General features: G+C 40.8%; 2 protein-coding genes and 1 non-coding gene across 8 annotated transcripts in view; 1 reads left to right on the forward strand and 2 right to left on the reverse strand.

Annotated features, from left to right (window-relative positions):
* Positions 1 to 24,580, reverse strand: part of CNOT10 (CCR4-NOT transcription complex subunit 10) — a 74,630-nt gene extending 50,050 nt beyond the window's left edge. For 2 of the 6 annotated variants that reach the window (XR_005376809.1, XM_038570334.1), the window contains exons 1-4: positions 18,999 to 19,277; positions 9,116 to 9,210; positions 7,678 to 7,839; positions 2,194 to 2,344 (exon numbers count right to left, since the gene is read on the reverse strand). Coding sequence is in view for 5 of the 6 variants with exons in the window: in XM_038570334.1 (XP_038426262.1) it covers positions 2,194 to 2,344; positions 7,678 to 7,839; positions 9,116 to 9,210; positions 18,999 to 19,200 (610 nt within the window). In the remaining variant the exon portion in view is untranslated. Of the gene's footprint in view, positions 1 to 2,193; positions 2,345 to 7,677; positions 7,840 to 9,115; positions 9,211 to 18,998; positions 19,278 to 24,275 lie in introns of those variants that run through there. The other 4 variants (XM_038570333.1, XM_038570332.1, XM_038570335.1 and 1 more) reach the window with 3 other exon arrangements.
* LOC119865498 lies at positions 15,935 to 16,043 on the reverse strand. The gene has a single exon (XR_005377325.1). It is a non-coding gene; the product is annotated as a U6 spliceosomal RNA (small nuclear RNA).
* LOC119865340 lies at positions 19,352 to 24,482 on the forward strand. The gene is made up of 3 exons (XM_038570337.1): positions 19,352 to 19,486; positions 20,279 to 20,338; positions 23,621 to 24,482. Exon 3 carries the CDS (start codon positions 23,765 to 23,767, stop codon positions 24,443 to 24,445), a length of 681 nt encoding a protein of 226 aa, XP_038426265.1. The 5' UTR covers positions 19,352 to 19,486; positions 20,279 to 20,338; positions 23,621 to 23,764; the 3' UTR covers positions 24,446 to 24,482.
* Positions 24,581 to 27,940: the final 3,360 nt, after the last annotated feature.

Genomic DNA, 27,940 nt, shown 5'->3' on the forward strand with positions numbered 1-27,940 from the left:
CATACCAGACCACTCCTCCCCAAAAAGTTCTAAAGAGCAAAGACTAAGTTTTGTTTATGTTTTTTAAGATTTTACTTATTTATTTGAGAGACAGAGAGAGAGGGAGAGCATAAGCCGGGGAAGAGGTAGATGGAGAGAGGCAGACTCCCCACTGAACAGGAGCCTGGTTTGGTACGGTGCTCTATCCCAGGGCCCTGGGATCATGACCTGTGCCAAAGGCTTAACTCACTGAGCCACTCAGGCGCCCCCTAAGAAAAATGGATTTGAATTCTAGGGGATCCCTGGGTGGCTCAGTGGTTTAGCTCCCATGTCGGGCTCCCGGTGCATGGAGCCTGCTTCTCCCTCTGCCTATGTCTCTGCCTCTCTCTCTCTCTCTCTCTGTGACTATCATAAAAAAAAAAAATAAAAATAAAAAAATTGAATTCTATCTAGTTGGTTGCTATATTCTTTTTTTTTTTTTAATTTTTTATTTTTTTTTTATGATAGTCACAGAGAGAGAGAGAGGCAGAGACACAGGCAGAGGGAGAAGCAGGCTCCATGCACCGGGAGCCTGATGTGGGATTCGATCCTGGGTCTCCAGGATCGCGCCCTGGGCCAAAGGCAGGCGCTAAACCGCTGCGCCACCCAGGGATCCCTAGTTGGTTGCTATATTCTATACTCAGCCACAATATAGATTAATAGGATTTGATGAATTGTTTCAGAAATCCTAAAGACCAGCTTTGTAGGGGGACCCAGCTGGCTCAGTTGGTAGAGTATGTGACTTTGATCTCAGGGTCATAAATTCAAGCCCCTCTTAGGCGTAGAGATTACTTTAAAAACAAAAAAACCAACAAAACCCCCAGCTATATAGAAAAACACATCTGTGTCATCCTAGAAGTAGAATTCTGATTTCTAGCTTCATAGAGAAAGGTCACAATTTATACCATCTTCACCACTGGTATTTCTCCTGCCCAATCTGCCCAGCCACCACACCCACAGTACAGAAGAGGAGTATCTTAAAAATGCCTCCCTAGATCCATAGTAAGCAGCTGTTCAACCAGTTGACAGCAAAGGCGATCCTGTAACTCTTCTAAAGCCCCACAGAGGTGCCATCACACTCTACCTCTTCTCCTGTGGGGACTGATCAGCAATCAGGTATTTATAAATCAGGAACTGGCATTAGTGTTTTAAATGCAAAAGAAAGTAATGTAAGAAAAAGACAAAAATGTGAATCACAACTGAAATCTGACTGATTGTGAGTTGAAAACAAACAGCCCTAACAACCATTTCCTGAGTCAGGCTTTGCTACTTTATTTGCTCCCTCTTTGTTCCTTTGCCTTCACCTTTCTTATTATACTTACTCAAGGCTAGTAACTGCAAGCTAATTAAGATATAAAAAAATGCTAAGATAGTCTGTACTATCTATTCTATAATTCTATAATTACCCACAAAAATGTCAGTGAGGCAATGGACAAAAAAAAAAAAAAAATTGTCCCTTAATATCTCCGAATACTTCTTAATATATTGCCCAAGTAACAAGATTGGGTACACTAGGTAGTGTAAAAAGAGCAAACAAAAATCACTAAATCTTTCCAATCAGAAACATCATTTTTTTAAAGATTTTATTTATTTATTTACAAGAGATAGAGAGAGAGGCAGAGTCATAGGCAGAGGAAGAAGCAGGCTCCATGCAGAGAGCCCGATGTGAGACTCGATCCTGGGACTCTGGGATCATGCCCTGAGCCAAAGGCAGTCACTCAACTGCTGAGCCACCCAGGCATCCCAAGAGACATCATTTCTAACAGTTGTTTTTAAAAATAGAGTGAGGAGGAAATGCTGAAAGAAAACCTAGGTTCATCTAAAAGTAATGTCATTTTTATCTTTTCTATTAAGAAAATCTGACATAGCTTTTTTCTTTTTTCATAAATAGTAACAAGTAATTCCCTGATTTAGGTTAATTAGGTAAAAGTACCAGAGGCCATTGCAAGTATGAGAAGATACAGAATTCTTTTTTTATAGTGGGAGAGGGGCAGAGGAAGAGATAGAATCCCAAGCAGGTTCCATGCCCACCCAACTTAGGCTTGATCTCACAACTCTGAGATCAAGACCTGGGCTGAGATCAAGAGTCAGGCTCAGTCAGACTTAACTGACTGAGCCACCCAGGTCCCCTGAAAATAGGGAAATTTTCAACGGAAAAATTTTGACAGAACATACCAAAAGGTTCTATGAACTGGTAAAGCTTTTCACCAACTGCTATCGCTTCTGTGTACTGCCGCAGATGATAAAGAATGACTGCCTGATTGTAATACAACATGCTGTTCTCTACATCATCTAATCCATCCATTTCTTCAACAGCCGAGTGGACCTAAGAAACAATCAACAAAGAATATGTTCTCACAACAGTAAGAAAACAAAGAGCAAAAATGAAAGAATCTATATGAATAAATAGAAACAACTCTGAATTTTTCCATTTTAACAGGACCTCTAGATTTTAATTATTCTCACATATTAAAAATTATTTTATTCATAATAAAATTCCATTAGGTAAGACATTTTCATGGACTTCATGTAGTGCCTAGCACAAGGCAAGATAAGTCTCCTCCTTTCCACTGTGAAGATATCATCAATGTTTTAACTGCCAACATGGCTTCCAAATTGGTTCCTCACTTTCTAGCCTCCCTGGGAGTGGGTAAAACTCAAAAGACCTTTCCCATATGCACTGTTTTTATGCACTATGTATACATTAGCTGGATTCCATTTTGTAAAAACTAAAGTAAAATTTAAATGTTAGAGGCTCCTGGTGGCTCAGTGGTTGAGCATCTGCCTTTGGCTCAGGTCATGATCCTGGGGTCCTGGGATCGAGTCCTGCATAGGGCTCCCTGCAGGGCGTCTGCTTCTCCGTGTCTCTCATGAATAAATAAAATTTTTAAAAAAATTTAAATATTAATAAACAATAGCTAACTACTTAGCTATGTGCCAGGCCTACTACATTAAACCTTTTATAAAAAATACCTCATTTAATCCTTATCATACTTCTAGGACATAGATATTATCATCATTTGCATTTTATAAATAAGGAGACCAGCACAAAAAGCTTAATTATCTTGCTGAAGACTTTACAGCTAGGAAGTATATTTTCTGATTTTCTTCTTAAGTTCAGGTTTTTGTTCCCACTAACTAAAAAAATAAAATAAAAAAAGGGCTTTGCTAAAACTAACATTTACATCTAATCCCAGAAAAAAAAATCACAATACTTTGCATTTTAATAGTTTTGCAACCATTCTGTAATTTCATTTAACACTCAAAACTGGAATTCTATTTATATTAAAAGTAATCTTTCTTTGCCACTACTGTGATTAGAATAAATTATTTTCTTAAGGACTTACTTGAGAGTAAGAGACTGAGAGAAAGAGAAAGAGTAAGCAAGAAGGACCTCAGGGGGGAGGGGCAGAGGGCAAGGGAGAGAGTCCCAAGCAGGCAAGGCACTGAGCTCTGAGCCCCTGACCACAACCTGAGCCAAAACAAGAGTCGGATGCCCAACCGTCGTCACCCAGGGGCCACCGAAGATTGGGACAAATTATTGAGCAATATTAAGCAATCAACCCTAAGGCTGACACTTCCCTAAATTAAACAGTGTGACTTTCATATACATGACCAACTTAACAACCTTGGTTTGGCTGACGGCAAGGAACCGGAAGGTCCATGACAGACTGATTTGTAATCAGACATCTGCAGACTTCAGTCATCTACACAGTGAGCTTGACAGGAGTACTCAAGTGTTAACAATTGGTCCTCTCAGACCACAAGCTCTTGCATCTCCATGAGTTTGCACATTCTGTATAATCTTCACTTACCAAGTCACTAAAAACAGTCTCTTTAGAGAAAACTCAATTTCCAAAGAAAGACAATACTTCTTCATAGTAATGTAACAGAAAAAAAATGAGCTAAGAAAGGGTTAATTATTAGCCAGAAAGGGGACAAATTAGGAATTTTGGTTTAAAAAAATGGTTGAGGGGCAGCCCCGGTGGCGCAGCGGTTTAGCGCCGCCTGCAGCCTAGGGCGTGATCCTGGAGACCCTGGATCGAGTCCCACGTCGGGCTCCCAGCATGGAGCCTGCTTCTCCCTCTACCTATGTCTCTGCCTCTCTCTCTTTCTGTCTCTATGAATAAATAAATAAAAAATCTTTAAAAAAAATGGTTGAGCTTATGACATAAATAACAGCCACATTTTCTTTTCCTTTTTTAAAAAATTATTTATTTATTCATGAGAGACACACACAGAGAGAGTGAGAGAAGAGGGAGAGAGAGAGAGAGAGAGAGAGAAAGGCAGAGGGAGAAGCAAGCTCCATGCAGGGAGCCCGATGCGGGACTCGATCCTGGTACCCTGGGATCACGCCCTGAGCCAAAAGCAGACAGTCAACTGCTCAGCCACCCAGGGGTCCCAACAACCACAATTTCTACAACTTACCAAAAACATCTAGTAAGTACTCTAGCCAGAACAAAAACTACTCATTAAATGAGATAAAACATCAAGAAAAATGGAATAGATTATAAAGCTATGTAACTATGCCAAGGATATGACTCTGAACTAGAAGTGTGATTTAAAGAAAGCTAGGAAAAAAAAATAAAGAAAGCTAGGGAACACAGGTACAAACACTTCTAGGAAATATAGGGATTTGGGTGGTATGAGGGGAATTACTGAACTAGCCTTATTATGAATAAAAGAAAAAAAAGACTCAAGGCTGGTTAAAGCATTTCAAAAACAGCAGTTTTCTTTGCTTAACAGGAAGTTTGCAGGAATCTCTTACTCTAGAAAAGTTTTTTTTTTTTTTTCCTAGGAAAGGTTTTTAAGGATGAACTTGTACTCAAAGACCAAATAAATGTTCCCTGGAAGACACAGTCTATGGGGTCATAGGACATGTGTACTAGATATCCACAAACATCATCTTTCCTTTGATTCTGGAGCTCCAGATAAAGTCACGGTTAATAAGACTAGAGAAATAATGAAATGTGAAGTCATATAAATTTGTGAAGACTGGGGTAGTTACAAAAACAGGCTCACAGGTCAGAAGGTCTGAGGGTGCCTGGGAGGCTCAGTCTGTAGAGCATGCAACTCTTGATCTTGGGATCATGAGTTCGAATCCTACATGTAGAGTTTACTTCAAAAAAAAAAAAAAAAAGAGTCAGAAAGTCTGGTTCAAATCTTGTTTTTCCCCTTCCAGCCTATGTAATTAAAATTATTAGGCTCCCTAAACCTCAGTTTTACAACTGAGATAACAAGCACCTATCTCAGGATTTTTTTTTTTTTAATTTTTATTTATTTATGATAGTCACACAGAGATAGAGAGAGAGAGAGGCAGAGACATAGGTAGAGGGAGAAGCAGGCTCCATGCACCGGGAGCCCGATGTGGGATTCAATCCCGGGTCTCCAGGATCGCGCCCTGGGCCAAAGGCAGGCGCCAAACCGCTGCGCCACCCAGGGATCCCTATCTCAGGATTTGAATGTGAGGATTATGAGATAAAACATAAAAAGCAGTTAATATGGAATTTGGAATCACATTAAGTATTTGAGAAACATTGAGTATTATTCTCATTTTCTCTTTTTTTAATAGTCTCTACACCCAACTTGGGGCTTTAACTCACAACCCAGAGATCAAGAGTTGCATGCTCTACCAACTGAACCAGCCAAGCACTCCTCTTATTCTCATTTTCATTGAAGAATTGTTTTTTGTTTTAAAGATTTTATTTATTTTATTTTTATGAGAGATACACAGAGAGAGGCACAGACACAGGCAGAAATGGAAGCAGGCTCCTTGCAGGAAGCCCGAAGTAAGACTCGATCCTGGGACCGGGATCATGCCCTGAGCCAAAGGTAGACGCTCAACCTCTGAGCTACCCAGGCATCCCTTCATTGAAGAATTGTAATAGGGTATTCCTGTAGGGATGCCTGGGTGGCTCAGTGGTTGAGCGCCTGCCTTTGGCTCAGGTCATGATCCCGGGATCTAGAATCAAGTTCCACATCAGGCTCCCTGCCAGGAGCCTGCTTCTCCCTCTGCCTGTAGCTCTGCCTCTCTCTCTCAGTCTATGTCTGTCATGAATAAATAAATAAATCTTACAAAAGAAAAAAAAAGTATTCCTGTAAAGAATTAGGAAGAGCCTGAACAGGTTACTTATTTCTAACTACACCATGTTTAGGGTGATACCGTAGAGTAGCTTTATTCTTATAAAAAATTACAAAGAGCCTGAAGGAGTGAGTTTTTTTTTTTTTCTTTAAGATTTTATCTATTTACTCATGAGAGACACATAGAGAGAGAGAGGTAGAGACACAGGCAGAGGGAGAAGCAGGCTCCATGCAGGAAGCCCAACGTGGGACCTGATCCCAGAACTCCAGGATCACGCCCTGGGCTGAAGGCGGTGCTAAACTGCAGAGCCACCCAGGCTTCCCGGGGTGACTTATTTCTAAATGTATCACTTATGAGGGAGATACTTTAAAACTGTCTACAGCATGACACAGTAATCAGAAGAATAGGCCATAAAGTCAAACAGGACTGAGTTGATGGAGCTCTTTTCATTTAAGAGCTTTGTGTCTTTGGACAATTTATACAAGTTATGTGTACTTCAGTTTTCCCTCTGTAAAATGAGAAAAATTATAGTAGTTGTTTCATAGGACTACTGGGAAGAATACATGAGATGCTGCACACAAGGTTCTTAGCAGGATCTTGTTCCATCATAAGCAATAAATGTCTGCTATGTGATCCTAATCATCATCATCATCATAATTATTGTTATTAATTACCAGTAACAACTCTCTGGACTATCCAAGCTCTAAATCTGTGATGTTGCTGTTATGACCAAGACAAGCTCCAAACCATACATAAATCAGAATATCTTCTATTTAATCAATTAATCATGTCCTGATCCAAAATGCTAGAACAATCTGACATTATAATCAGGTCTTTTAGAGTTATACAAAAAAAGATAATCTCGGCAGCTAATCAGCCTTTTCATTTATTTCCACTTTATATAATTTTTCTCAAAACTCCAAAGCTCACTGAAATTTGGTATATTAGTCTATTCCGTTCAAGTTAAAAATATAATAGAAGGGGTGCCTAGGTGGCTCAATCGGTTAAGTGTCTGCCTTCAGCTTAGGTCATGATCCAGGGTCCTGGGGTTGAGTCCCACATCAGGCTCTCTGCTCCAAGGGGACCCTGTTTCACCCTCTGCTAATTTTACCTCAAGCTAATTTTAAGGATTTTCTGTATAGATTATTCATAATGTCAGGCCAAGAATTTAAATTATTTTAAGAGAGGCATTTAATTCTAACAAACCAACTATTAGAAAAATTCTGAAACAATCTCTGTTTTTCCTGTCAGAGGTTTAAAAAACTGAAAAGGTATACCTCAGCCAGAAAATAAAAGTTTGGTTTAGTTTGCCACTCCCTCTGCTTGTGCTTTGTCAAATAAATAAAATCTAAAAAAAACCCCCAAAAACCAATAGAAATTAAAGTTATACAACATACCTCTTATTTCCTGGAATAATAATTTCATACAAATAAAACTAATGCCAGGAGGTGCTTTAGATACATTAGAAACTGTGCTATCAATATCAGACATGTCACGTTAATTTTCCTTAAGTATTTCTATTGCAAAATTGAGAAAATACCACCGTATTTTTATAGCTAAATTCATTTGTATATCACCTGATTCTTCAGCTGGTTAAGTGTTTGTCTCAAACTATCTGTTGTTGTTTGGTTATTTTTAAAAAACTCAGCCACTGCTGTATTCAAAATTATTTTATAATCATCTTTGTTTACATCTTGTAGGCAGGCAAGGTGCTGTAGACAGGCATCGTAACTTCCAGCCTAAAACAAAAAACAGATAAAATTACATATTAGCTTTAAAACCATATATTCATTTCCAAATATATTTCACTCTTCATTTGAAAAACCCTTTCAAAAGACCTACAACAAAAGTAAAACAAAAGATTTACAGCTCTCCTAAATATACTAATTGAAGTCACTAGATGAAGTAATATTCTTATCAATTAAGCAATTGAGATATGTCAATCTCATCTTAATAAAGCTAGAAAAAAATTGTAGATATTTATATCCTAAGACTTAAACTCTACTATCAATATTTGTGTAAGACACCTAGACAAGGACGCCTAGGTGGCTCAGTGGTTGAGTGTCTGCCTTTGGCTCAAGGCATGATCCTGGAGTCCCGGGACTGGGTCCCACATTGAGCTTCCTGCATGGAGCCTGCTTGTCCCTCTGCCTATGTCTCTGCCTTTCTCTTTCTGGTATCTCTCATGAATAAATAAATAAAATCTTAAAAAAACAACAACAACACATACACACAGATATATACCTATATATGTATAAAACAACATGATTTATATACACACATACATATGTATATAGGTATTTAATGCTAGTAAGGTATAAAAGCTGAGACTAGTGAAGAAAGGTAATATGATTAGTTATTCTAAATTTTAATTTCCAGTAAATACACTTTGAATACCCAAGTATCAAATTCTTCTGCTTACATGTACCTAACCTGATAATCAAGTAAGGTTTTTTTCCCATATCATTTAATGTCAGAAAAGGTAGTTTTGACAAGAAATCTTTGGGGTTTAATTTTAAAGCATAGTCAAGATAAAAAATTGAACAAAACAGTGAACTGAAAAGACTGACCCACATATTTACAAGTCTAAGTTTTTAAGACCTAACAACAACACTGTAAGAGTTAAAACATGTTTATGAAAACACAAAAACTTGGTAATGGCTCAAATTACTCCCATTCCTTTTAAACTCTAATTTTTTAATTTATATTTAAATAATAATAATAATAAAAAATATATAATAATAAAATAACAATAAAAATATAACAAAATAAAATAATAAAAAATATATAATAAAATAATAATAATAAATAATAAATAATAAATTATATAATAAAATAATAATAAAAATATATTTTTTAATTTATATTTAAACTAATTTTTTAAATGTTAAAACTAAACCTACTATCTAAATTATTACAGAATAAAAATTATAAATTTAAAAATTCATTGTGAAAAGATTCATATTCGACAGATCCTAAATATGGAGCAGATGGAAAGAAGAAACTACTGCTTACTGTAAAAGCTTGGAAAGCACTGGTAGACAACTCTTTCTCTTGATCAGTGATCCCAGAGGACTGACTTGTCCCTTCATGTTTCTCTGCTCCCTGGTCTGCAAGCACACAAGTTTTACAGTTGTTTAGAAATAAAGCTAAAAGAAAAGAAAAAAGAAAAGAAAAAAGAAAAGAAAAGAGAGAGAAAGAAAGAAAAAAAGAAAGAAAGAAAAAAGAAAAAGTAAATTATACAGCGAACGTCCCCTAGTTTTCTTCTTGTCTTCTTCCTGATGAAGTTGCCACAGTTAGGATTCTCTCAAATAATGGTATATTAGTGTTACACGTGAGTTAGAAGCCACTCCTTCAAAAACTTAAAAAAAAAAAAAATGTTTCCCTTAGCTATGGTCAGGTACAATGAACACCCACATTTATGTAAAGATTTACATTTATGTAAAGATTACAACTCAGTCCATCAGGACATCTGGGCTCAGACTGTTGTGTTCGCTTAAAAATATTAGATCTGCTCCCCAGCAATATACTAATGTCCTACATATTCAAGAAACTATGCGAGGCTTTGGAGACAAAAGGAGATTATAAGTGTATATACAATACTTTCAAAAAGTTTATAATCCAGTTTGTAATCTAGTAACATTAAACAATTAGAAAACTACACAAGAACTCCTAGTTAATTTCTAGGCCAAGAATACTTTCATAGGCTTAGAAATCCAAAAGCCAAGGTTAACATGTTTAAAAAGCTTCCTGAAGGGACACCTGGGTGGTTCAGTGGTTGAGCATCTGCCTTCAACTCAGGTTGTGATTTCAGGGTCCTGGAATCGAGTTCTGCATCTGGTTCCCCACAGGGAGCCTAATTCTCCTTCTGCCTATTGTCTCTGCCTCTCTTCATTTCCCATGAATAAATAAATAAAATCTTAAAAAAAAAAGAATGTATATGGATACTTAATCATGTTAAGGAAGGACATTTATTTACTTTAAAAATTTTTTTTAAAGATTTTACTTATTCGTGAGAGACACAGAGAGAGAGAGGCAGAGACATAGGCAGAGGGAGAAACAGGCTCCAGGCAGAGAGCCTGATGTGGAACTCGATCCCAGGACTGTGGGATCACGACCTGAGCTGAAGGCAGCTGCTCAGCCGCTGAGCCACCCAGGCGTCCTTCCATATGCATTCTAAGATTAATGATTCCTGCCCTAGAATTTGGTATTTTCAAAATTAGGTATTTTTTATTTGAAAACCAAATTCCAAAATAAACAAAAATCTCTGCTAAATCAAGTCTAAAACTACGTGGGTATAATACTTTTATTTATTTTTTAAAAGATTTTATTTATTTATTCATGAGAGACACAGAGAGAGAGAGGCAGAGACCCAGGCAGAGGGAGAAGCAGGCTCCATGCAGGGAGCCCGACGCGGGACTCAATCCCGGGACTCGAGGATCATGCCCTGGGCTGAAGTTGGCACTAAACCGCTCAGCCATCCAGGCTGCCCTGTACAATACTTTTAACTGTTCTGATAAATGCTTCAGGAAAAAAAAAAAAAAAAAAAAAAAAAGTTTTCTGGGGCATCTGAATGGCTTGGTTGAACATCTGACTCTTGGATTTCAGCTCACATCTCCAAGTTGTGGGATCAAGCCCCTCATCCAGCTCCATGCTTAGCGGGGAGTCAGCAGGAGATTCCCTCCTTCTCTCTAAATGAATAAATAAATTTTAAAAAAGAAACTTTTCTCTTTCACAAAAGAAGAAACATCGATCCCAACATCTGGGAGCACAATTCAGTCAAATGATCTCATTTCTCCTGGTTTCTCTTTCTTAACTAAGCCTTCTTTACATACTGTGGTAGATAATTTATTGGGAGATGAGCTGACAGAAATCTTTCTTTTCCTTGGGATTTGGGGTCTCAATGTCAGGTAAGTGACAAGAACCTAAACCACAAAATCACTTTCTAGAGACAACACGACACTTATCTAGTTTTCACAAACTTTGAAGTTTGCTCTGTAAAATTACATAGCAGTAGCCTTAAAACATAGCTCCCATTCTACAGTAAGAAACATACCTGAGTTTTTAAATCTTTTTTTTTTTAAATTTATTTATACGTAGAGACACAAAGAGAGAGAGAGAGGCAGAGACACAGGCAGAGGGAGAAGCAGGCTCCATGCAGGGAGCCTGACGTGGGACTCGATTCAGGGTCTCTAGGATCACGCCCCGGGCTGCAGCGGCGCTAAACCGCTGCGCCACCAGGGCTGCCTTTTAATTCTTTTTCTAAAGGAAAGGAGAAAAAGTAAATTATAAAAGTTAGTAAGAATAAATACTTCCAGGTAACCACATCTACAAAGCCAATAAAAAAGCAGCATCTAGTGCATCAAAGACCATAAAAAATTTTAAATTCTTTAAAATCTTTCACCCTTTTCACATTTATTAAATGCAGTAATAATAATAATTAAGACTTTGGGAATGGGAATAGCAGGGTGGGGAGGAAAGTGACAGCACCTTGAGAAGGTATAGACAGCTATAATGCTATAGATTATTTTAACTTCATTTAATCTCAAATTAATCATGTTATTTCTTGCTTTTCCCTGAGATACTGAACTCAAAATATAAATTGTACTTACTCTAGATCAGTCTTTAGGGGCACCTGGGTGGCTCAGTGGTTGAACATCTGCCTTCGGCTCAGGTCATGATCCTGGGGTCCTGGGATCGAGTCCCAGATCCGGCTCCCTGCAGGGAGCCTGCTTGTCCCTCTGCCTATTCTCTCTCTCTGTGTCTCTTATGAATAAATAAATAAAATCTTTAAAAAGGGACACCTGGGTGGCTCAGCAGTTGAGCTCTTGCCTTTGGCCCAGGGTGTGATCCTGGAGTCCCAGGACCGAGTCCCACATCAGGCTCCCTGCACAGACCCTGCTTCTCTCAGTATGTCTCTGCCTCTCTCTCTCTCATGAATAAATAAATAAAATCTTAAAAAAAATATCAGTCTTTAGAAACTATCCTCTACAATTTGTAAGTATTTCCCACCTAGAAAACCTTCTTTTGATTTAAAAAACCCACCAATCAGAGGTCCCTGGGTGGCTCAGCGGTTTAGCTCTTGCCTTTGGCCCAGGGTATGGTCCTGGAGTCCTGGGATCGAGCCCCACATTGGGCTACCTGCATGGAGCCTGCTTTTTCCTTTGTCTGTGTCTCTGCCTCTCTCTCTCTGTCTCTCTCATGATTAATAAATAAAATCTTAAAAAAAAAAAAAAAGACCACCAATCAATTTCTCTATTAATTTTTTGGATCCTTTTATTCTCCAACCCCTCCCCCAATTTTCAATTTAGAAAATTGTCATACCTACAGAAAAGCTGAAAGAATATGCAATGAACACCCAAGGGTGCCTGCTGGTATAGTCAGTCAGCTGAATGTCCAACTCTGGGTTTTGGCTCAGATTGTGATCTAGGGTCATGATATTGAACCCCACATCAGGCTACCCAGAGTCTGCTTAAAATTCTCCCTCTCTCCCTCTGCCCCTCCTGCTCATGCTCTCTCTCTCAAATAAAATCTTAAAAAAAAAAAAGAATATACAATGAATACCCATATTGTCTTCACCTAGATTGTTTTTTTATGTTAAGCTTTTTAAGATAACTGTCAATTCACATGCATCTGTAAGAAATAATTTTGAGGGGCACCTGGGTGGTTCAGTCGGTTGAGCATTCCATTCTTGATTTCAGCTCAGATCATGATCTCAGGGTTCATGAGACTGAGCCCCATGCCAGATGGCTCCACACTAAGTGGGATATTGGCTTCTTTCCCTTTGCTCCTCCCCCTGCACTTGAATGTGCATTCCTTTCTCTCTAAAATCAATAAAAAGTCTTCAAAAAAAATTAGGGAAAAAAATAATGTTGAGAGATTCTTTGTATCCTTTACCCAGTTTCCCCCAATAGTAACCTCCTCCAAAACCATAGTACAACCAGGATTCTAACAACGATATGGCCAAGAAACACAAATTTCCATCAACAGAAGTATCCTTCCTTTTAATTTTTTAAAAAGAGTTTTTAAAATTTATTCATGAGAGACACAAAGACATAGGCAGAGACAGGAGAAGCATGCTCCATGCAGGAGCCCAATGTAGGATTCAATCCTGAACTCTGGGATCACGTCCTGAGCTGAAGGCAGATGCTCAACTAGAAGCCACCCAGGTGTCCCAGTATCCTTTCTTTTATACTTCATAGCCGCAGTCACTTCCTCTCTGCCTCTCTACCCCTAGCAACCACTGATTTGTCACTCTCCGTTTAAACAGTCATTTCAATAGCGTTATGTAAATGAAGATTCATAATTTTTAACATTTTGCCACATTATTCATTACTTCTTTCTTTCACTGAATCATTTGAAAGTAATATGACATTTAACTCCCCTACTTCAACATGCCTCTCCTATTATTTAAAGATAGTCTCCTACATAACCAAAATAAAATCAGACTAAGAAAAGTAATAATAATTCAATAGTATCATCTAACAAATTGTCCACTAATTTCCATTCAAATTTCCCTGATGGTTCTAAGACAAGTCTTTTAACTTTATTTTTCCTTCCCAATCCAGGGACCAATCAAGGCTTACAAATTTCCTTAAATAGCTTTCATTTATTTTAGTCTAGAACACCATCTTTTTTTGCTTATCAAGTCACTAACGGTTTTATTTATTTTGTTCTTGGGTTTTTAAATTTTTTTAGATTTTATTTGACAGCAAGAGAGAGAGCACCAGCAGGGAAAGTGGGAGGCGGGGAGGAGGGAGGGGAGAGGGGAAGAGAAGCAGGCTCCCCACTGAGCAAGCAGCCAGCTCAATGCAGGCCCTGATTCCAGGACCCTGGGATCATGACCCTAGACCAAGGGAGATGCTTAGAAGGGAGATGCTTAATCCACTGAGCCACCCAGACACCCCTCTAATTGTTTTAAAAAGTCTAAGCTAGTTACCTCATAGAATGTTTCATATTCTAGGGCAGCCCGGGTGGCTCAGTGGTTTGGTGCCGCCTTCAGCCCAGGGCCTGATCCTGGAGACCCGGGATCGAGTCCCATGTCGGGCTCCCTGCGTGGAGCCTGCTTCTTCCTCTGCCTGTGTCTCTGCCAATCTCTCTCTCTCTCTCGAATAAATAAATAAATAAATCTTAAAAAAATGTTTCATATTCTGGGTTTATCTGTTTCTTCATGCATAAAGTCTAACATTTATGGCAAGAATATTATGTAGGTGATATGAATATTAGTCTTTTTTTAATATTAGTCATTTTTAATATTAATACTTTAAGTTGGTTTAAAAATCTGCCTCTCATTTTAAAAAGGTGACTTTTATGTTTCAATATCTCCCAAAGAATATTCCGGGCTTTTTTAGTTTTACTTACCAACAAAAGCTCCATGCATCCATCAATAATGGAATACCAATAAAAAGAAATATGACCACTGCAAAGTATGATGCAATGGGCTGCAAACATAGGCATGCGAGGGTGATGCCACTATTTATGACTCAAAATAAAGAAGTCTTTAGACTATCAAAGTCTCGTGATATTTGAATTTCTTATTTATAACAGGGACTTTTTTTTTTATTCCCCAGATAGAATGGTTACTTCTGCCTGGAATCCAAAGACCTCCAAAGCTCAAAGCCAGGTGCAAAATGGGGATAAGAAAACATTTTTTAGTTATTGGGAGGCTTTATTAAGAATATATGTGAAGTGACTGAAATGTATCTGGCAGACTAAGTCCCCATATGTAGCATAATAGTACAGAATTTATTATTTTCAACATACAGATGGGACCAGGTAGCACAGTGAGATGGAGACAATACCTGGAATTGAAATAAGATGGCAAAAACTCTAGCACCGCCTCTGAAATTAAAAGGATGATATAGAAGTGGAACTGGGGCAAATGTCAGTTTCCCTGTTTACTAAAATGAGCAGCTCTATTAGATGACTTCTAGGGTGCCCTCCAACTCAGAAATTCAGTAACCTCAAACAAGTTTATAGAAACAGCTATGTTTGTTCACAAAACAACACTTATATTCAACTAAGGTATCAATGGAAGACAAATTTCCACATGGGGGGAAAAGGCAGATAATCTCATCCTCCAAATTTACTATTCAATAATTCCTACAACCACTACCATTACCACCACCCCAAGTGTCTCAGAAGACATTGTTCACTCCTTAACTCTGGCCATGCAGAAAGGCACAACACTTGCCGGGAATTGTTTTGTTTTAACTGTGATAGCTTGGCTTGTACATAATAAATCCAAGCCATGCATTCAATTAATAAATAACTCAGAGACCACTATGGGTCAAGCACTGTTCTAAGTGCTAGGGATGTAAACATGAACCACACAGACAAGATTCCAGCACTTGTGAAACTCAAAGACTCCTTGGGGAGATAGGATGCAAATATACAATTCCAGATGTGAATAATGCTATGACAATAACAAGGGTGTGTGAAAGAGGAGTGGGAATGGGAGGTGAGTTTGAACCTAAATCAGAAGTCAGGCATGGGAAGTCCTGAGGAAACAGGGCTCCAAATGTAAACTGCTTGCAGCTTTTAAGCATCCATCATTCTTTCTAGCCCCTACTATGCCAGGTTCTAGCTTGAGAAACTGTTTCTCCATCTTACACTAACCTGCAATTTCTGCCTAACTGTAACAATAGCAGCTAACATTTATTGAGCACTCACTCTGTGTTAAGCATGTAAGCACTTCAAATAGGTTAACTCATTTAATCTTCAAATCGATCCTTCAGGAGCCTAGTGACTGCTTCTGGGTCTGTGAGGAGTCATTAAGCTCTATTTACATTCATGATATGGGCTTTTGTTGTTGTTAACGTTCCAAATATATATAAAAATATGGAACATTTCATGAATTTGCATATATCATCCTCACACAGGAATTGTGCTAATTGTCTCTATATCATTCCAATGTTAATACATGTGCTGCTGAAACAAGCATGACGTGAACATTTTTGATAACTATCTAGAAATCTATAGTCCAGGAGCATTTCAAAGAACCAGTCCTCCACAGAGCTGACTCTGGGAGTCCTGGATTGGCACATGGCAGTCAGTAAAGACTTCCAACTTCCCTCTCTCAAGAGGGAAACACGGTGCCATGAAAGCAGTACAAGCCTTGGAATCAGTCACATCTTTGGTCTGGTCTCCCCTTGGCCACCTAACTCTCTGCCTGGAGATGGGAAATACATATTAGCTCCCTTCCCCTTTCTTTTTGACAGAACAACTAACGATTCTTACAGTTTCTTAAAAAATATACTTATTTCTGCACTTTAAACATACAACTTGGGACTCCTGGGTGGCTCAGCAATTGAGCATCTGCCTTTGGCTCAGGATGTGATCCCGGGGTCCTGGGATCGAGTCCTGCATTGGGCTCCCCGTGGGGAGCCTGCTTCTCCCTCGGCCTATGTCTCTGCCTGTCTCTCATGAATGAATAAAATCTTTAAATTAAATAAAAATAAAATGTCTAAAAAAGAAAGTAAGAAAAAATATACAACTTAACAATGAAATTAGTATGACTTGATTATGGAATAGCTCTTAGATTACTGTGAAATCCCTGGTAGACTACATGTTCTTTTGAGAAACCACTTAACACCAAGAACAAAATATAACTTGTGCTTAAGTGAACTTATCAAAGACTTAAATCCGCTCTACAAAAAAATGGTATTTTGGTATTAAAGTTAGTAGATAAGGAGTGCCTGGCTGGCTCAGTCAGAAGACCATGCGACTCTTGATCTCGGGGTCATGCCCACACTGGGTGCAGAGATTACTTAAATATATAATACTTTAAAAACATAAAATAAATGAAAAAAGTTAGCAGATAAATTAGTATTTCACTTCCACTTCAGTATACAGATAAATAAGAATTGAGTCCTAATAGGGAGGAGGAAAACTAATAGTTTATTAGAGGAAGTTTAAAAGGACACTGTTAGGGGCATCTGGCTGGCCCAGGCAGTGGAACATGCAACTCTTCATTTTGGGGTTGTAGGTTCAAGCCCCTCGTTGAGTATAGAGATTACTTAAAACATGAAAAAAATTTTTTTAAAGGACGCTCAAACAGCTTTTTCTTTAGAAAGCCAGGTGACATACATACATAATTTATTTTAAAAAATAAATAAAAATTTTTAAAAAGCCCGGTGATGAGTTATCGTTAACCTATTTAAACACAACATACCTATTCTGCAAAACTTTCAGGTGTATAATAACAATAAGGACCAATTACTTTTACTTATTTATTATTATTCTAAGATTTTATTTTGGGGGCACCTGGCTGGCTCAGTTGGTAGAGTGTGTGCTTCTTGGTCTTGAGGTTGTGAGTTCAAGCCTCACATTGGGTATAGAAATTACTTAAAAATAAAATCTTTTTTATTTTATTTTTTAATAGTAAAACTGTTTTTTAAAATTTTTATTTATTTATTTATTTTTAAAAAGATTTTATTTATTTATTCATGAGAGACACACAGAGAGAGGCAGAGGGAGAAGCAGGCTCCATGCAAGGAGCCTGATGGGGGACTTGATTCTGGGACTTCAGGATAACACCCTGAGCTGAAGGCAGGTGCCCAACCGCTGAGCCACCCAGGCATCCCTATTTAATTATTTTAGATCCTATGTTCTTTTAAAAGATGTTATTTGAGAGAGAGGGAGAGGGAGAGAGAGAGAGAGAGCATGTGCGCAGGGGAAGAACAGAGGGAGAGAGACAACCAGACCCTGCCCTGAGTGTGAAGTCCTATGTGGGGCTCGATCCCATTACTCTGAGATTATGACCTGAACCAAAACTAACAGCTGGATGTTTAATAGACTGAGACACCCAGGTGCCCCAGATTTTATTTTTCAAGTAATCTCTACTTAACGTGGAGCTTGAATTCACGACCCTGAGAGCAAGAGTTGCATGCTCTACTGACTGAGCCAGCCAGGTGCCCCAGAGCCAATTACCTGTAAATGTGTAAAAATGGGACATAGGATTTTGGGACCAGAAAGTGAAGAGTGCGTTCAGAGTGAAGCATAACCCTCAAACGCATGTACAACTGTCATACAATTTTAACAATGAACACACTTCAAAAATTTTTAGGAAACTCAAAATGTTTACTACATTTATCTTCCCTCATAAGGAAGTACATACACTAAATTTAAAGCAAATGTCAAAATTTCTTAGTTTGCCATCAAGCTACCTCCATACCTTCTTCTAAAATATACCCTCTCTAGGTTACAGTCTTTAATAGGACTTCTGGGCCCAACTGCCGAAGAGTGATTTATAAAAACTTCAAAGCAACGGGAAATAACCCAATAATTCATCAACGCACTGAAGAGTTAAAGCTTCTACTTTCCATCATTATCCTCCAGGAATTGTAAAAGTCCCCTACAATCTTCCTGGGAAAGAGAGAAGCCAACTTTAAGATAAATAAATAAACCAGACTCTAAGGCTTACAAGAGACTCTGAAATTCCCATTTCTAGACATTTCAGAGAACTGAGCTCAAGAATTAGCCTTTTACAAGTTAATCAACCATTATTTTATCTGCATTTTTTACTTCAAGATAAAACTTTAAAAACAAAAGCACTCCCATGGGATTACTATTTTCCTTGTTATCTTTCTGTACTTCTTGAGTTTTCTGTAAGGAATAAGTGTTATTTTCATAATCAGTTTCTTTTTTTCTTTTTTTTTTTTTTTAATTTTTATTTATTTATGATAGTCACAGAGAGAGAGAGAGAGAGAGAGAGAGAGAGGCAGAGACATAGGCAGAGGGAGAAGCAGGCTCCATGCACCGGGAGCCTGATGTGGGATTCGATCCCGGGTCTCCAGGATCGCGCCCTGGGCCAAAGGCAGGCGCCAAACCGCTGCGCCACCCAGGGATCCCTCATAATCAGTTTCTAAAACATTATTTGTAACTTCTGAGTTCTTACCAGAAAGAGCCTGCACATAATTCCACAATGTGTCTTTATTTGTCCAAAAGTAGTCTCCATTGCCAACTGTAAGAGTGTATGGCCGTTCATCCATTAGCTTGACTTTCCTTCTACTCTGGCTTAACGAACATGGTTGACTTTCCAGGCATACAGAGCTCTTAGGCACACAAACCTTGACACCCTTTAAGCCAATAGGCTTCATTTTGAACCAAACAATTTCCTTTAGGTTTGAACTAAGTAGAAAAGAAATACGCTGCTTTTTCAAAACTGAAATAAGTCAGTTAACTGAAAGCACAGACACATTCCAATACAGAATGTTAACAACTGAAATCTGATTGGAGGAGGGTCTTCCACACAAAGTACACTTTTCAAAATACAGCTCCAATGATATTCAAGAAAGACATTTTTCCCCCAAAGGAATAAGGAATGTTAAGGCCTAAGAAAACCTACCAGTAAGGTCACAAAGTAGTGTTGATGCCTTTGTGAAGGTAAGTTTTAAAAAAAAAAAAAAAAAAAAGCAGCATGCCGGTGCACCTGGGTGGCTCAGTGGCTGAGCATCTGCCTTTGGCTCAGGTCATGATCCTGGAGTCCTGGGATCGAGTACCGCTCAGGCTCCCCATAGGGAGCCCACTTCTCCCTCTGCCTATGTCTCTGCCTCTCTCTGTGTGTCTCTCATGAATGAATAAAATAGAATTAAAAGAAAATAAAGGATGCCAGTTCAAAGAAAAATAATTCAGGTTTGCCGAAGTCACCATACAGCTGAAGTTCACAAATCTCACATGTGGTTTTCTATCACTTGGACAAGTGTCTCTGACTTATCAAAATCCTACATATACCAGCTGATTACTACAAAGCTTAGAGAAATATGTGACCAGCAATGCCTGATTTGAGTACCTTGTCCATGAAAAATAGTCAAATAAATCATCCTAAAACACTGTTGGTATTTCCTTGGTCAAAAATGAAAGTTTCACGTTACTTTTATAGTTATATAGGGACACAAACCTTGTAAATCTCCCACTGCCCCGTTGATCTTTGTCTTTGGTTGGTCTCCCATCAACCCCTCCTCTACAATTTGATTGAAATACAAATCAGGGTGTGAGAACTGCTGGCAGATCAGTCACTGAGAAGCCACACAATCCAGAAACACAGGTTACTTTGTTACTCATGGAGTCTTTACCAATTGGAAACAGAGAATGGGAGGAAACTGGACAGATAAATTATCCCTTTTTTCTCTCTCATATGGACTATTCTGAAGTAGTTTCTCCTTGAAACCCTTTCAGAAAAATCGCTTATGCAAGTGACCTGCTCTGCCTCCTGGCTCAAGGTGAAACAGGAGCCAGGTATGTAATATACTGCACCTTCCTTTCTTCTCTCTCTCTCACTTCTACTGTGCCTTTGTACCTTTCAAATAAAAAGCACTTTACCTGGGCTCTGCTTCTCAGAGGAGATGAGCTAAAACATACACTTTACCTCAGGTGATACACCCAAGCTACAACTCTATGAGGTAAATAAATTAAGATGCTATTGAGGGCACCTAAGTGGCCCAGCTGGTTGAACATCCAACTCTCAGTTTCAGCTCAGGTCATGATCTTGCAGTTGCAGGATTGAGCCCCATGTCATGCTCCATGCAGAGTCTGCTTCAGATTCTTTCTCCCTCTTTCTCTTAAACAAATAAATAAAATCTTGAAAATAAAACCTTTTTTTTTTTTTAAGGTTTTATTTATTTATTCATCAGAGAGAGGCAGAGACACGGACAGAGGGAGAAGCAGGCTCCATGCAGGGAGCCTGACGTGGGACTGGATCCTGGGACTCCAGGATCAGGCCCTGAGTCGAAGGTAGGCACTAAACCACTGAGCCACCCAGGGATCCCCTTGAAAATAAAGCTTAAAAAAAAAGCTATTAGTAAATTAGGCTGGCCCATATGGTAGTGCGTACAACTCTTGGTCTCGGGGTTGTTAAGTTTGAGCTCCACATCAGGTGTAGAGGTTACTTACAAAAAAAAAAAAAAGTTAGAAAACTGTTAGGACGCCCATTTTACAAATGAAGAAACTGAGGTTCAACTAAGAACTTTTCCTAAGGAACAAGTTTTTCTGCTCACCTACTACACCCAATCAGTCACAAATTCTGCCAGTTTCACTCCTTAAACATTTCTCGCATCTGCCTCTCCTCACCACCTACCACTTACGCCAAAGTTAATATTATCCTACATTTAAAAAAAAATTAGGGCCTGACATTATGTCATTTTAATCCTTTACTAATGCTGAGACATAGATAATGTTATCATTCTCCTTCTACACAGAGGAAAGGTGAGGCTTAAAAGGTCTTAAAATTTAACCAAGGGGCACCGGACTGGCTCAGCTGGTTAAGCATCTAACTCATTTATATATTTATGAGAGAGAGAGAGAGAGAGAGAGAGTGTGTGTGTGTGTGTGTGTGTATGTGTGTAGGAGAGAGGGGCAAAGGGAGAATCTCAAGGAGACGCCCTGCTGAGCATAGAGCCCCACATGGGGCTTGATCTTGCGACCCTGAAATCATGACCTGAGCGGAAATCAAGAAACCACTTAACCAACTGAGCCACCCAGGTGCCCCAAGTGTCTGACTCTTGATTTCAGCTCAGGTCTTGATCATAAGTGTCCCTGTTTGTTTTTTTCAGAGATTTTATTTATTTATTCATGAGAGACAGAGAGAGGCAGAGACATAGGCAGAGGGAGAAGCAGGCTCCCTGCAGGAAGCCTGATGCAGGACTCAATCCCAAGACCCTGGGATCACGACCTGAGCCATCCAGGTACCCCCTGTTTACATGTTAATCTGTGTTTCATACTGTAAGATTCATGACTAAAGAGATTGTTAGTGCCTGGCAAAGCGGGCCACGGGTAAATATTTACTGAATAAATTAATAGCACAACATGAGCTGGCTTTAGCTCTTCTCTGGGCTTCCAGTCTTGTTGCACTTAAATCTACCCCTCCCACACGGTGATCAGTTACTTTCTTACCTAATTAAGAATAAGCACACAATACCCTCCATGACAGGGAACTGAGCCCAGGAGCTCAGAGATGAAGCAGCATATAAACAGACTTCGGGGAGAGTGTTTACCAGATAGAGAAGAGAAAGGAGGGCATTACTACTCAGCAGCTCAAAAGTACACAATGCTTTTGGAGAGAGTCACTTCTGGTGTGAAGAGCTAGGTGTGTCGATATAGAAACATCAGCCGGAAACAGACCAAGAAGTTTCACAAATAGCATTTAGGAGTGAGGATTTGAGGCACACAAGATGGTACAATCTTAGGAAGTTTATAGGCACGGGAATGGTATGTTCCAATTAGTGTTTTAGAAATAAAAAGACAGCAGTGAAAAAAAATGGGCTGGATAGAAAGAGAACCAAACAGCAGGGATCCCTGGGTGGCGCAGCGGTTTGGCGCCTGTCTTTGGCCCAGGGCGCGATCCTGGAGACCCGGGATCGAATCCCACGTCGGGCTCCCGGTGCATGGAGCCTGCTTCTCACTCTGCCTGTGTCTCTGCCTCTCTCTCTCTCTCTCTGTGATGACTATCATAAATAAATAAAAATTAAAAAAAAAAATCTTTAAAAAAAAAAAGAACCAAACAGCAGTCAGAAAGCTGCTTAATGTGAAAGAGACCACATTAAGAGATAAAGGCTAGAATCACAGCAGGTGAAATGGGGATGGACAGGAGAGATTCAAGGGAGCCACATAAAACAGTCATCTACTTAACACAAATTTAACATTACCTAGTTAAGAAGTTTCCTACAATATGGCCAATAAATTTCAACCAAAGACACAGCCCCAAATAACTCTGGACTTTATTCCTCCACTACACGTATTAGATAGCTACGTTACATGACAATATTACATATGTACTACCAACGGATGTGCCACTATGATAGGTCTGTCTCTCACAGACTGAGCAGTTGGTCCTCAAAGGCAGGGAGTGTGTCATATCCAATTCTTCAACATCCAAGGCAGTGCCTGGTACTCAATCTTTGAGTTAATCAACAGGTAGAAGAATGCTCTTTGACAGGTAGGACTTGAAAACTAGAAGGGCTTTCAGCCTAAAAAGGTTATTCCAGGCAAGTGCAATGATATGGTTAAATAAACCTGGGGAAACAGATACACTGCCTTCAGTTAGGAAGATGTGGGTCCCCTTGATCCAGCCTTGGACAAATCATGCTTATTTCCTACCTGGAACACTCTCCTTATCCATTCCACCCCATTCCATATGGCTCACTCCTTCACTTCATGCGGTATCTGCTCAGATAGCAGCACCTCAGCAGAGGCTTTCTGTGAGCAGCCTACCTAAAACTCTATAGCATACTCCATCAACATCGCTTTGTAAACCTTTTCTCTATTGTTTTTCTTCTCGGATTACTGATGAGATGTTTCAACAATTTCATTCATCTGCACCTATCTTAGGACTAGCTCACTTTCACTTCAAATCAAGTCCGTCTGTCAGTTATCGAGATCAAAACCTACAGAGTATTGAGACTCTCCTTTCTTTCTTTAAAAGTTTACTGTAAAAAGTCTAAGTGTTGACCACTTGTAAGATCTGTCAGTTAAGTTCTCCCAACATAACTTGAGATGCCACCAGGAACACTAATTTCTTTACAGGACACCGCAGGCAGACCGTCCCAGAGGCAGGCAGGAAAGAACTGTACATAACGTAATGGAGAAGACTCTAGGAATGGGCCAGTAAGTGATCCGTAAAGAAAACAATCGAGATTAAATTAATTAACCGTGAGGAACTAGGAGAAAATGGGTTGTCAACGCAAGATATCTGAGAGCACACAACGACGAGAGACACTGATCGTAGTAGGTCTAGGGAGCCGTTGGGCAGTCTTCACAAGGCTAACTTCACAGTCCGTCGCTGACCACAGGCCGGGGCCTGTGCGGCCAAGGAGCCCGGGCGAGTCCCACCCTGAGCCGGGGGACACAAGGCAGCCGCGCGCTCGGGCCCCGCGGTGGACTCTCCATGTTCTGCTTCCCCGCTGGAACACCGAGAAGCCTGTGAAGTGGCTGGGTAAGTCTAAGTCAGATATTCTGCAGACGGGGGCAAAGGCGATCGCCAGCGGCTTCACGCTGCACTTAAGTGAAAACCTCTCGGACCTGGGGGGAAAGGCTCACACTTGGGACGGCTGGGTGAGGGGACAGGGGAGCGGAATGCACACCCAAACGAAAGTCGCCCTGGGGTCCCCACCGACTCCGCGCCAGGGCCAACCCCCGCGGGCGTCCCACCCGCATCAGCACCCGGCCGCGGGCGCCTCACCTGCAGGCTTGTCTGCAGCCATCTTCCTACCCCAGTTCAGGTTCTTCCCGCAGGTGGCGTGGCCTCGGCTCCAGCTGCCCAGCCGGCTCCGGTCCTGGGCTTCGGAAAACCAGTCCACCCCGGCTCCGGACCCCCGGTTCCGGCCGAGGAGCGGGCAGGCGGCGCGCTGAGGAAGTGACGAAGGCTAGTTCGCGTCGTCTAGCAACAAGAGGCGGCGGCCCCGGCCGCGGAGGCCCACCGGATCCCGCCAGGCGCGCCTTCCGGGCCGCGGCATCCCTGTACGCACCACTTCCGGGGGCCGCCGCGGGTGTGGGAACGCAGCCCGGCCACGCCCCACGCTGGCGTCCCGCGGCGCCCCGCCCCCTACGGCGTGTGCGTGCAGGCAGCGTGCACGCGCGCCCGACCCGCTGGTCACGTGCCCGCTGGGGGCTGGGGGCTGGGGGCGGGGAGGGGTCTGCACGCGGGTACCTCTCACCCTGCTGAAAATTCCCCGGAGTCTGCGTTTCCGTCCTGCATTTTACGTAGGATTACGGTAATACCGCCTGGCACCTGCGTGCTCAGCACTGCGGCCTGCGCTTGGCCTGTACGCGGTTCACTCATTTCTCACAACTCTGAGAAGGCACGGTTGCAGTTCCTGTTTGTTTATTTAGTTTTAAATATATTTTTAAAGATTTTATTTATTCATGAGAGACTCGCAGTTCCTGCTTAAAAACAAAACATTTTACTTTAGGGGATCCCTGGGTGGCGCAGCGGTTTGGCGCCTGCCTTTGGCCCAGGGCGCGATCCTGGAGACCCGGGATCGAATCCCACGTCGGGCTCCCTGCATGGAGCCTGCTTCTCCCTCTGCCTGTGTATTTGCCCCTCTCTCTATGTGTGACTATCATGAATAAATAAATCTTAAAAAAAATATTTTTTTTAAATTTTATTTATTTATTCATGAGAGACCGACAGAGACAGGCAGAGGGAGAAGCAGGCTCCATGCAGGGAGCCCGATGTGGGACTCGATCCAGGGACCCCAGGATCATGCCCTGAGCCAAAGGCGGATACTCCACCACTGAGCCACGCAGGTGCCCCCAGACATTTTATTTTAGAATAGTTTTGGGTTTGCAGAAAAATTGCGAAGATGTTACATAGAGTTCTTGTATACTCCTCACCTAGTTTCCACTGCTCTGAGCATCTTAAACGTTGACTAAATGACTATGGTACACCCGCCACATCTAGGAAATCACTTTGATTGGTACATTACTCTGTATTATTTTTATTTTATTTATTTTATTTTGTTTTTAAATATTTTATTTATTTATTCATAGACACAGAGAGAGAGAGGCAGAGACACAGGCAGAGGGAGAAGCAGGCTCCATGCGGGGAGCCCGATGTGGGACTCGATCTTGGGTCTCCAGGATCACACCCCGGGCTGGAGGCGGCGCCAAACTGCTGCGCCACCGGGGCTGCCCCGTATGTTTTTATTTCACCAGTTTCCCCCAAGGCCCCTTTTCTGTTCCAGCATCCTGTCAAGGACGTTGTGTCACATTCACTCATTATGTCTTCTTAGGCTAATCTTGACTGTGATAGTTTCTCAGTTTTTTCTTGTCCTTGGTGATTTTGACAGTTTTAAGGAGTACTGGTCAGGTTTTTTGAAGAATGCACATTTAATTTGATTTGTTTCGCTCATGGTTATGAAGCTGGCATCCAGACATCCATCTTGTCAGTTCAGAACAGAAGCAGTCACGTTGTGTCCAGTCACAGCTGGACCAAACAGAAACACATAGGCCTAGCCTCCAGGGGTAGGAGTGCCTGCTGTATGGTTCTAAGTTAATCAGCACTACCCGAGAGATACTATTTCCAAATATACCTCATGAAGTCATTACATAAAAAATAAAGGTATTTTTAAGATTCCAAGTCTCTTGAAATGAAAAAGACCTCTATGGAACGGGACAAAGTGGCACCATCCTTCCTAACATGACTTCAGGCCCTCAATCAATGGGGTCTACCTTCTCGGGACATCCCTGCCCTGTTAGCTAGGATGCGGCAGGGGAGTTACTTAGATCAGAGGGCAGAGAGCCTCTGTAGAAGGGAGAAGGCAGAAGGGACAAAAGCAGAGAAGGAATGGGTTTGTTTTGCAGAACCAGCAGTTCCAGCCAAGAAGACTACCCAGCTAGGTGTTCTACCTAATAGCCCCTTACCTGAACTAGTTTGAGCCACACTGGAACTGAGGATCTATGCAGAAGCCCTCCTGAGTTGTCTGGGTTTTTTTTTTTTTTTTTTTTTTTAATGATTTTATTATTATTATTATTTTTATTTTTTTTTTTTTTTTTTTAAGAGAGTGAGAAGGGGTGGGAGGGGCAGAGGGAGAGGGTAGCTCCATGGCCAGTGCAGAACCTAACACAGGGCTCAATCTCACAACCCTGGGATCATGACCTGAGCCAAAATCAAGAACTGGACACTTAACTGACAGAGCCACCTTGGCGCCCCCAAGAAGATTAAAAAAAAGTTTTTTTTTAAACGTTGCATTTATTCATGAGAGACAGAGAGAGAGACGCAGAAACATAGGCAGAGTGGGGAGAAGCAGGCTCCATGCAAGGAGCCTGATGCAGGACTTGATCCCGGGAATCCGGGATCACGCCCTGAGCCAAAGGCAAACGCTCAACCACTGAGCTATGCAGATGTCCCAGAAGATTTTATTTTTAAGTAATCTCTACACTCAAACGGGGGGTTGAACCATATGCTCTAGCAACTGAGCCAGCCAAGAGCCCTGTTATTTATTTATTTATTTATTTATTTATTTATTTATTTATTTATTTTTCTCCCTGAGTCATCTTGAAGTTGCCTTTAGCCCATTATAATACTAAGATCCCCTCCCACAGTTGGGGTTTGCTGCCATTTTTTGAACATACCTATATGTGCTGGCATGTTAACATGTTAGGCAAGCACAGTTGAAGCAGAGCCTAAGTAATATGTTTAAGTTGCTTAGTGTATATGTGAGCTGCCTGCCCTGCCCGCTAATACAATGAATAAAAGCATCCTGTGTGGGCAGCCCCGGGTGGCTCAGTGGTTTAGCGCCGCTTTCCGCCCAGGGCGTGTTCCTGGAGACTCAGGATCGAGTCCCACTTCGGGCTCCCTGCATGGAGCCTGCTTCTCCCTCTGCTTGTGTTTCTGCCTCCCTCTCCCTCTCTGTGTCTCTCATGAATATATAAATTTAAAAAAAAGCATCCTGTGTTTTGAGAGCTGTCTCATTATATGTAACAAGTAATAAAAAGTTCTTTGCTTTCAACAACTTCTTTAGGTGATATTTAGTTTGATGCACCCAAAGCACAGCACAACCTTGAGTTCAGTTCCAGTTATACCAGGACTGTGGGTTTTTAGGAGGAAAACAACAAAACTGACTTGCCATTCTCATCACATCAAATGAAGCGTACATGCTAGCAAACGATGATGTTAACTTTGCTTACCTGGCTCAGGTAGTGTCTGCCAGGCTTCTCCACTATAAAGTTATCTCCACACTACTCTTTGGAAGTGAGTCAGTAAGTGCAGTTCACACTCAGGTTGGAGAGTGGAGGATGTTTTAAACTCTATCTCCTGGGGCACCTGGGTGGCTCAGTGGTTGAGCATCTGCCTTTGGCTTAGGGTGTGAACCTGGGGTCCTGGGATGGAGTCCTGCATCAGGC

The sequence above is a fragment of the Canis lupus genome, chromosome 23 (genome assembly GCF_011100685.1).
Source record: "Canis lupus familiaris isolate Mischka breed German Shepherd chromosome 23, alternate assembly UU_Cfam_GSD_1.0, whole genome shotgun sequence".
NCBI classification, from domain to species: domain Eukaryota; kingdom Metazoa; phylum Chordata; class Mammalia; order Carnivora; family Canidae; genus Canis; species Canis lupus.

Excerpts from the sequence above, each read along its gene's own strand:
- LOC119865340 (XM_038570337.1), top strand. The coding sequence starts at position 23,765 with ATGGGTTGTCAACGCAAGATATCTGAGAGCACACAACGACGAGAGACA.